This window comes from Coenobita brevimanus, chromosome 16 (genome assembly GCF_032717465.1).
Source record: "Coenobita brevimanus isolate Jiangsu-jjx chromosome 16, ASM3271746v2, whole genome shotgun sequence".
NCBI lineage: Eukaryota > Metazoa > Arthropoda > Malacostraca > Decapoda > Coenobitidae > Coenobita > Coenobita brevimanus.
The window spans coordinates 15,636,800-15,648,002 of NC_136969.1; the positions used below are offsets into that span (position 1 = coordinate 15,636,800).

Consider the following 11,203-nt stretch of genomic DNA (forward strand, 5'->3'; position numbering starts at 1 on the left):
GCCGCCATCCTTTGTGAGGTGACTCACTTTCAAATCCCCGGGGCGATCTTCTTGCCCCTGGTTGGGGATTTAGATTTGGTTGTCCTAAATGATGGAAGGCCGACCCATTTTAATGTTCAGACTGGCATGTATTGTCACTGACCTTACCATCTCCTCCTCTGACTGTGCCCTTGATATTTCTTGGGAGGTTTTGGATGATCTACATGGTAGTGACCATTATCCTGTAATGGTCTAGTCTACTCATTCTGTTCCTGCAGCTCGTATGCCACTCTGTTGTCTGGATAGGACTGATTGGTCTCTTTTTGAGGAACTTTGTGTATTTGCCAATGGGGTTACTGATTTTTCAACTATCGATGATGACGAACGTTATTTTACTAAGACCATTTTCTCAGCAGGGGTTCATTCCATCCCATGGACTTCTGGTGTTTTTTCCCGGAGACCTATGCCATGGTGGAATGATGACTGCTCCATAGCAAAGGGAGCTTACAAAGCAGCTGCCCATCGTTTTTTTGCCAATCGTAATGTTGTTTCTCTAAAAATCCAGTTTCGCAAAGCACATGCTCACTATAGATGGGTCACGAAGAATGCTCACCGTAACTCGTGGAGTTCGTATGTTTCAACAGTTACATCCTCGACTCCAATGCCTATGGTGTGGAAAAAGGTGTGCAAGATTTCTGGCAGGTTCTCGCCCCCCTCCCCACCGGTGTTGCGACTTCATGGAGAACTTGTGTCTGCACCAGATGCAGTAGCATCTGCTTTTGCAAATCAGTTTTATGCTGTCTCAAAAAATGATCCTTCTCAGCCATTTGCTACCTTTTGTAGGAATCAGTAGAGGCTGGATCTTGACTTTCGCTTTCGTGGCAGAGAGCCGTATAATTTAGACTGCTCCTGGGCCTGACAACATTACATTCACTCTGCTCCATCATCTACCGACTGATTCACTTCAGTTTTCATTGGACCTCTTTAACAGGGTTTGGAGTGAGGGCTCTATTCCCAGGAGTTGGAAGTTGGGTATTGTCCTCCCCATTCCCAAGCCTGGTAAAGACCATTCCCAGGTCACCAACTATCACCCTATCACTTTAACATCATGTGTGTGCAAGCTGTTCGAGAAGATGGTCAATGTCAGACTTATGTGGTTTCTGGAGAAGGGTTCCTTTCACTCTCCATCGCAGAGTGGTTTCTGTAAATTATGGTGCACTTCAAACAACCTTATCAGGCTCGAGGCATCGATCTGTGAAGCTTTTGCTTCTAAGCAACATCTTGTGGCTGTGTTCTTTGACCTTGAGAAGGCTTATGACACTGCCTGGAGCTATGGCATCTTCCAATAACTTCATGCCTTTGGTTTACGTGGTCGTCTGCCTGTGTTGCTTGGAGACTTCTTGTCTGATCGTGTGTTTCGGGTCCATGTGGGTTCTACCTTCTCTGCGCCACTGTGCCAGGAGGAAGGTGTCCCACAGGGGAGTGTCTTAAGTGCTTCCTTGTTTGCGGTGGCCATCAATGGTATCATTGACACTGTGCCTGCTGGGCTATCCTCATCCCTTTATGTGGATGACTTAACTATGTGGTTTTCTGGCTCCCGCATGTCTGCTATTGAGTGGCGTATGCAACTTGCCTTGGACAAGATTTCTGAATGAGCAACTTCCAAGAGTTTTCAGTTTTCCCCTTCTAAGATTGTGGCTATGCACTTCTGTAGGATGAGAGGGGTAAATCCGGAACCTGATCTCCAGCTTTGTGGCAGGAGACTCCGTTGTGTGACAGAGACAAAATTCTTGGGCCTAACGTTTGAATGCCGTTTGACATGGGTTTCACACTTGGCAAATCTTAAAACATCATGTATGAAGACTCTCAATCTATTGAGGGTTCTGCCCCGTACCTCTTGGGGTGCTGATCGGAGGATGCTCTTGCATTTGTTTCAGGTTTTTGCAACCTCCAAGCTGTCATATGGCTGCGAGGTATACTCCTCTGCCACAGAGTCCAGACAAAAACTCTAGATGCAGTCTATCATGCTGGTCTTTGCCTCACAACTTGGGCTTTTTGATCGTCTCCAATTCCCAGCTTGTTGGTGGAAGCTGGTGTGCCTCCCTTAGATCCACTGCATCAGTCTGTCACAGCGCGGTGCTGGCTCTGGATTCATCGACTTCCAGATTCACTTGTCTGTGAGTGTGTGATGAAACAGTCTTGTTTTTTGTATTATAGTAGACACCCTCACATGCCTCCCCTGTTTGGCTATAGGGTTCGGGATATTATGGAGGAGTTTGGTTTGTCAGCAGTACCTGTCAGTCCTGTTCGGATCCTGAAGGTTGTGCCATGGATATTGCCCAAGGTAACTTTCTGCAACTCCAAGTCTTTTGCAGGCTCAAAGGATTCTGTCACTCCTCAGTGTCTTATACAGTTATTTTTAGAACATTCTTCTAGTCATGGTGGTTCTGTACCTGTATATACTGGTGGCTCTAAATCCGCATCTGGTGTTGGTTTTAGAGTGGTATTTCCCAATTTTAGCCGTGGAGGTAGTGTTTCCTTGGTTGCCTCAGTTTTTACTGCAGATTGTCATCTATCATTTTAGCCCTGAAGATGGTGTTTGTTCACCCTGACAATTATTTTACTATTTTTAGCGACTCTCAAGGGGCACTTTTGGCCCTGGACTCTCTTCCCATCCTATAGTTTTAGCTATCTTGGAGTGGTTGTTCCTCATTCGTCGTCGGGGGAAGAGAGTGGATTTTTGTTGGGTTCCCGCACCTGTTGGTGTGGTGGGCAATGAGAAGGCGGACGCTTTGGCCAAGGCTGCAGCTTCTCAACAGCCCCCAACCGAATATCCGCTTCCTGCTTCTGATGTAACACCTTACTTGCAGTACAGAATTCATACGTGTTGGCGGAGACGCTGGGATGGTGTCGCTCATAATAAGCTGATAGAGGTCTTTCACAGAGTGGTTGTGCCAAGGGTTCTCCCATCCATGCCTCGGCGATTGGAGGTGGCTCTTGCTAGGTTTTGCATTGGGCACTCTCGACTTACACATGGGTTCCTGATGAGTGGTGAGACTCAGTGGTACTGAGATGATTGCCTTGTTCCCCTTACTGTCCGTCACTTGCTGGTCGAGTGTCCATGTTTGGGGGACCTGCGTCAGAGAATCCTCCATAAGCATAGAGGGGCAGATGGTGCCTACTGTCTCTCCTCAATGCTTGGTGAAGCCTATAGCGATTTTACTGATGTTTTTAGTTTTCTTCAGGAGGAGGACCTCCTTCCACTTTTATAAGTAATTGATATTTTCTTTTAACTATTCTTTTATTATTTTCAGTGTTCTATTTCTAGTAATAGTTATTAACTTTATCTGAATATGCACTATTTATTTGCTGCGTCTTTTAGCTCATTGTCCAGCGGTATATAACCCTGGCAGTTGCGCTGCCAGTTTCTACTACAATCAATCCAGTCACTATGTCGGACTCCCCTGCTGTGGGGAGGTGGACCTGACAAAACCACGACAGATAGATAGATTGACTGCCCGCAGACTGAATGGCCCCAGACATGTACCCTCATGGACATACCTGTACATAATGCTCAATATGTAACCCTACATGCTCTAGGTTCTACTTTCTTGAGCAGTCTCAATCCTTTCCTCATCAAGAAAGTGATTGATTACTGTGCTGGGGAGGTGGAACAAGTTAAAAAACTTGGTAATGGAGACCTACTCATGAAAACCATAAACTCATCCCAGGTTAAAGACTTAATGAAACTGTGTAAGTTCCACGAATATTACGTTGAGCCGAGGATTCCGCATTCCATGAATTCCTGCAAAGGTGTTATCACCTGCAGGGATCTCATGGTTATGGAAGAGGACGAGATCTTACAGGAACTTGCTCAGCAGGAAGTAATCGGTGCCCGGTTTATTACTAGATATTCCGAAGGTGTGAGGCCAAAGACTGCCACTATTGTCTTCACTTTTGGCAAAGTTTCTCTCCCAGACCATGACAAAATTGGCTACAAAATTGTTAACGTAAGGCCATAAATCCCCAATCCCCTTCTTTGCTTAAGGTGTCAATTATATGATAACACTTGTCGGGCTTCCAAGTCAGTGTGTGGCAAATGTGCAACACAGGGATATGATGCTGAGCACTGCACATCGGAGACGGTACGTTGTTCTCACTGTAAGGGCGCACACTCCACTTCCTCTAGGGATTGTCCCAAGTGGAAGGAGGAGAAAGACGTCTGCATAGTGAGAGCGACTGAGCGCATTTCCTTCTACGAAGTTAGGAAAAAGGTGAACGAGTTGCATGCAAATCCCATGTCAAGTAGGTCTTATGCTTCGGCGGTAATGTCCCGTCCCGTGATGTGTTCTGTTGAAACACAGACTGACCCTGAACCTGTTCCTCCTGCCACACACTCTACCTCTCCCTCTGAGCCTCCTGTCCAATCCACCTCTCAAACTGACACCCCTGTTGCAACTTCCTACTCTCAGGCTGCTGCTGCCTCTCAGTTAGTCAAGCCAAAACCGAAGTCAGACAACTCAAGAGTAACATGACCACCCTCACAAAACAGTCACGTCCTCAAGTTCTTCCTGCTCCTGGTCCAGCAAGGCAGAGAAAGGGTAGCTCTTCCTTGGAGGAATCTGGGACCCTCGTTACTGCCGAAAAAATGGAGGTTTCCGTAACCAAGCACCAGGATAGGTCCCCCAGTAGTCACTCATCTGTTGGAGGGCAGCATAAAAGAACTAACAGCACTGGCCACCCTCGTAAATATTTAACTGCCGCATTCACTGTGTTACAGTGGAATTGTAGGTTTTAGTAGGGATTAATAATCGCGAATGTCTTTCTTCGTATTCTGATCTAGAGATTTAAATGTCAGTGTTAATAGTGCTCCTCTTTTGAACTATGCAGTAGTGGATTGAGAGTTGTCTGAAATAAGATTGTTGATGATAGTCATTAGTGAAGCACGAAATTCATGTTATTGGAGTCGTGTTCACAGTTACGTAGGCACATGAATCTTGCATGGTAATAAAATTATTCGGATTCCTAATTCATTTGGCTTACTTATGAATAAAAAAGTTCCTTTATGCCTATTACAAAAATTTTGAACATCGTAAGTCACTTTTCTACGTATGTTGAGTGCAAACGTATCTTTCCTTTTCTTTGGAGAACTTGGAGGAGTCAATACTATAAGAGGGTAATATGTTAAAAGTTTTAACCATTTCCTGAACACTGTGATGATGAGTATAAAAAGACAGGGAGCGGCGTCTAACAATGAGACTGTCGCTCACAGATTAGTGCCGAACCCTCATCCTCTCCCCCCCCCCTTTCTCCCTCGTGTAATTTAAGTCTTCATATACGTTCGTTAGTTAAATTGATGATATTCCCCCGATCTCACTTGTACTGAATAATGAGACTGCTGCTCCTCTCTCCATCGTTCACAAATTGTGCATTCAAGCTAATGCCTAACATTTTACACTAAATCACCTCCCCCCCTTTCTTAGCTCATGTAATCAAAGTGAATATCAGCTGGTCCATTTGAATATTGTATTCAGTTGTATATGATTCTTGAGTTGTACCTATTTAGTCTTAAGAGAATATCTTTGGTGGTAATATTTAGGTTTCTTCCCGAAGAGTCCAACTGAGACCACGGGATTAATATATCCAGGTGTATCAGTATTCGTCGAATAATAATTTAGGTTGTAAAGATTCATATTGCTGATGACATAGATCCTGATTATATTTTGTTTGCTTTGTTTCATTCACAGTTCGAAAAGTTATTTGTCTTTCAGTTCCTGATACTCAGTAAATCTTAACCTAAGTTATGTTAAGTTTAAATTTTATCCACAAAGGAGTGGTAGAAACGAGATTGAGTGGCCCGCAAAGAGTACTAATATCTAAACTCTCACGCACTCCCAGATAAAATCACGATACCCAATTTCCCATAATCTCTAAAATTCTGATCGTTACAAATTAGCTTCAGTACTTCTGAAAACGGTGATGTGAAGTTGGCAGGCATTAAGTGTAATTATAAATATATATATATATATATATATATATATATATATATATATATATATATATATATATATATTGTTACCTAGCCTATGATTTCATCATCCTTTGTGTAATTTTAACGCACAGTATGCTGCATGTTTGATCACGAGCGTGTTCTGCCTCAGTCCCCCCTTCTACCGTTATAATAGAGTAAGTCGTCCTTTCTGTTGTTCAGAGCAGGATTGTCAGCTCTTTGTCCCCTATGGCTTCATTTGCGCGTCCTTCTTACAAGTTGTATCAAGCTCTCCTGGCCCCTATATAATGAGCTCAGTCTCTGCATTATTGCCATTTAGATCTGCTCCTCATTTTGTTCACATCTCTGTCCTCCCCTGTTCAGTTATTATTATTGTGAGTGCTCAGGAAGTCTCCAACCATCTAGCAGCTGTGTGTAATTTGAGTATAACTGTTGTTGCATTTTTTCTTGTACTGTGTAGCATAAGGTTAATTCTTAGGCCTAGTAAGGTTTTTGTAATTTATGTAAGGTTCTTATTGTCAGCCATCATTAATAATATTTTGTATCTGTAATAATATATCTGGCATTCACTGAGTATTATGTGGTATCTCATTTTAACAGGGCTGACTTAGATAAATTTACTCTTGCTAATTTCGTGTTAATAGAGGCTATTGCAGTTACCCATATATTTAACCTGTTTTTTGCCATTACATTATCCTTATGAGTCCTGAATGTTTTGTTGTTCGTTTGAGCATTAAACTTTAACTTGTAATTTCACCTAACTCTTTTGTTTTGAACCTGGACCTTTACGGGACAGTAGTGATTATTAGTATTCTCACTTAAAGTGTACATTATCTTTCTCTGTTCCGTAACATAAATTTGGCGACCTCTTATCAGGATATTCAGGATATTATCATAAGGATATTGCTTGATATTTTGTGATTGTGATTTATTGATGATGTCTACTATTACTACGCTTAATGAAGCCAAAGATTTTTTGTCAAATGTGCAAACAGTGTTGGATGTAGAAAACAGAACAAAGAATGAACTTAAGCTTGTTGCTCAACAATTGGGAATTGTAGTTCACTCTCATCATTCTAAAGATCAAATTATTGGCAAGATTAATAAAAGCTTGTTTAATGTAACTCCTCCAAATGAGCAAACGCTGATTGAATTAGCTAAGTTACAGCTAGCCCTGCAGGAGGCTCGTGTTAAGGAAGCTGAATTTCAAGCACGTGCTAAGGAGGCTGAGTCTCAGGCTAAGGAGGCGGAGTCTCAGGCTAAGGAGGCGGAGTCTCAGGCTCGTATTCAGGAGGCACAGATACAGGCACAAATTGAACTTGCCAGGATTCAGGCAGACCATGAGTATCGCATGAAACAAGGTGGAAGTGGATCATCTAGCTCTGATGATTTTGATGTGGCTAAAAATGTTAAACTTGTCCCTCCTTTTAATGAATCTGATTTAACAAAGTATTTTCAGTTGTTTGAGAGGGTAGCTACAGGTTTTAATTGGCCCAAAAAGTATTGGCCAGTACTCCTTCAAACTGTTCTCACCGGTAAAGCTCAAGTAACTTATGCATCTTTGCCTCAGGATCAATCTGATAATTATGATGTAGTTAAGAACTTGATTCTTAAGGCCTATGAGCTTGTTCCTGAAGCCTATAGAGTAAAATTTAGGACAACTTATAAGCAAGATAAGCAATCCCATGTTGAGTATGCAAAAATCAAAGAAGATCTGTTAGAGCAGTGGTTAAATTCTAAGAATGTGGATTCTGATTTTGGTAAATTTAAGCAGATGATTTTGCTGGAGGACTTTAAAAGATGTATTAGTAAAGATGTAAGCCTATATCTTGATGAGAAAAGAATAGATAATTTGTCTGATGCTGCAGTTTTAGCTGATGAATATGTTCTCACTCACAAGAGATATTCTAGAGAAAGAAGGAAAGCTGAGAGTAAGTACGTTGCCTCTATTCAGAGTACAGGTAACAGGAATGAGAATAAAGATGATGTTTCTCAGGAAGTAAATACCAGCTTCACCTCTAGATGTCAGAAAAGTAAATGTACTTATTGTAGTAAGCTTGGTCATACTACGGAGAAATGTTTCAGGAGACAGCGTGATGTGAACAAAAAGGAGTCTTTAAATATTCAATCAATTGGTCTAGTGTCCACCCTTGAGAGTTCCCAGAATTCTTTAACTGAGTTAACTGAACCTGCTTTGAGGGGTAAATTAAATTCTTATGATGGAGCTCCTCTTTTGAGCAGTAACGTGGGTGACACTCTCAAGAGTTCATGTGCTAATTCCCTGTCTGAAGGCTTTGTCAGTCCTCTGGACAGTAATGACAGGAAATCAGTTAAAATATATCGTGATACAGGTGCTTGCCAATCCCTTATGCTGACCAGTGTTCTAGGCTCTAATGTTAATTCCTCTGATGAAACTGTAATCTTACAAGGTGTAGGGAATAATTACTTCTCTGTCCCTCTGTGCAGAGTGAATTTAGAGTCTGGTTTTGTTAATGGTTCCGTTATGGTTGGGTTGGTTGAGACACTCTCAATGTCAGGTGTAACTTTCTTACTTGGAAATGATATTGGTGGAAGTCAAGTGTGTCCAGCTCCTCAGTTGTCTAGTGAGCCAGTGGCTGCGGCCCAGGATTGTGATGTCCCTGATGTGTTCCCTGCATGTGCTGTCACTAGGGCTAAGTCGAAAGTTACTGGTGACTTAGAGGATAATGATGATGATGATGTTATCCTAGCTGACACTTTTCTTGCTAATTTGGACCACTCACCAGATGAGGCAGTACCGCGCAGTGTTGATAATTTGTCTCGTCAAGAGTTGGTTGAGTTGCAGGTTGCTGACCCTGAGTTGAAAGGTCTAGCTAACTCTGCTTGCAGTGAGGAAGAGTCAGCCGGTGCTTCTACTTGTTATTATGTAAAGTCAGGAGTACTTATGAGGAAGTGGAGACCCCCAACAGCATCAGCCGACTGTGAATGGGAGGTTGTACATCAAGTTGTCATCCCTCGTGTTTGTAGGCAGGATATCATTAGAGTGGCTCATGATTCCAGTTTGGCAGGACACCTTGGAGTGAGGAAGACTGTGGCACGCATTTTGAAACACTTCTACTGGCCATGTATCTTCAGAGATGTTTCCTGGTATTGTAAGTCTTGTCACACCTGTCAAGTTGTGGGGAAGTGTAATCAGACCGAAAAGGTTGCACCTCTAGTTCCCATTCCTCCTTTTGAGGCGCCTTTCACCCGTGTGTTGGTGGATATTGTGGGCCCTCTTCCTAAGACTTCTTCAGGATTTTCTTATGTGTTGACCCTGATTGATATGGCTACTCGTTATCCTGAAGCCATTCCACTTAGAAATATCTCAGCAAAAAACGTGGTTAAGGAAATGCTAGGGTTCTTCACAAAGTTTGGTCTGCCCAAGGAGGTACAGTCAGACCGGGGAAGTAATTTCATGTCAAATGTTTTCAAGCAGTCTCTGAAAGAGTTGGGCATCACCCAGGTCACGTCTTCAGCTTACCATCCCCAGACTCAAGGAGCGTTGGAGAGATATCATCAAACACTCAAATCGATGCTCAAGAAATACTGTTTGGAACATCAGAAAGACTGGGATAAAGGTCTTCCATTCGTTGTGTTTGCTGCAAGAGAATCTCCAAATGAATCACTGGGCTTCTCACCTTTTAACTACTGTTTGGCCATGAAGTAAGAGGACCCCTTAAGTTACTCAAGGAATGCTGGCTGTCGGAGGAAGATGACGTCAACCTGCTGGAGTATGTGATGAAGTTCAAAGAACGGCTGTCTACTGCTTTACAGCTGGCGAGAGAGAATTTAGGAGCTGCTCAGGAGAAGATGAAGACTTGGTATGATAAGAAGTCCAGGTTACGCCACTTTCAGCCAGGAGATCAGGTTTTGATTCTGCTACCGGTTCATGGGCAACCTCTTCAAGCCAAGTTTAGTGGTCCTTATTTCGTGGAGAAGAAACTCAGTGATGTTAACTATGTCATCGCTACACCAGATCGTAGAAAGAAGAAGCAACTATGTCACATCAACATGCTAAAGTTATATCACAGGCCGGACGAAAATAATCCAGTCTGCACTGTAGTTGTTCCACCAGAGTCTGCAAGTGAAGCTCTCCCATGCAGTATGAGCCTGAGTGATAGTTTGGGGAAAAATCCTGATATCATGAATGATCTCCAGACTAAGCTTTCTCATCTACCTCCCGAGGAAAGGCTGGAGTTTTCGGCATTACTGCAGGAGTACCCACAAGTGTTCCGTGCCACTCCATGAAGAACCACTGTGTTGATGCATGATGTCGATGTTGGAGACACAAAGCCAATTAAACTGCCTCCTTACCATGTGAACCCAGTGAAAGTTCCTCTCATCGAGAAGGAGCTTGGCTACCTGTTGGACCACAAGATGACTGAGCCCTGTCAGAGCGAGTGGCGTTCTCCTGTCACTCTAGTCCCTAAGCCAGGTGGGTCACAGTGGCTTTGCATCGTCTACAGACGTGTTAATCAGATAACCAAAACAGACACTTACCCTCTCCCTCGCGTGGAAGATTGCATAGACAAGATCGGAAAGGCTAGGTACATAAGTAAGTTTGATTTGTTAAAGGGATACTGGCAAGTACCTATGACTGAACGTGGTAGGGAGATCTCATGTTTTGTAACACTGGGAAAGACTTTTGCATGTTCTGTAATGCCATATGGTATGAAGAATGCACCAGCCACATTTCAGAAGCTCATGAATGTTGTAACAGAGGGTTTGGCAGGGTGTGTTGTTTATATTGATGATGTATTAATCTTCAGTGACAACTGGAAAGATCACCTATGCCATGTCAGTAAATTTCTTGAGCGTTTGGTTCAGGCTAATCTTGTAGCTAATTTGTCAAAGTGTGAGTTTGGTCAAGCTAAAGTTCAGTACCTTGGGTATGTAATTGGTGATGGACACGTTGCACCACCAGCAGCTAAGGTTCAGGTTATAAGTGATCTCCCCAGACCTAAAAGTAGGAAAGAGCTACAAAGATTTTTGGGAATGGTAAGTTATTACAGGAGATTTGTTTTTAACTTTTCAATTCTCGTATCACCACTTACAGACCTACTGAAAAAGGGAGTTAAATTTGTCTGGACCGATAACTGTGAATCCTCTTTCAGCAAACTTAAAGCCATCCTATTAAGTCAGCCAGTGCTCGCTACTCCAAATTTTGCTAAGCCTTTTAAGATGTCTGTTGAT

At 42.8% G+C, this 11,203-nt stretch overlaps 1 protein-coding gene across 1 annotated transcript in view; it reads right to left on the minus strand.

Moving 5' to 3' along the window:
* Positions 1-236: 236 nt before the first annotated feature.
* The window catches only part of LOC145390979 (uncharacterized), a 175,965-nt gene continuing 164,998 nt past the window's right edge, over positions 237-11,203 (minus strand). Inside the window, exon 4 of the mRNA XM_080265713.1 lies at positions 237-310. Coding sequence (XP_080121839.1) covers positions 237-310 — 74 coding nt within the window. The remainder of the gene's footprint in view (positions 311-11,203) is intronic.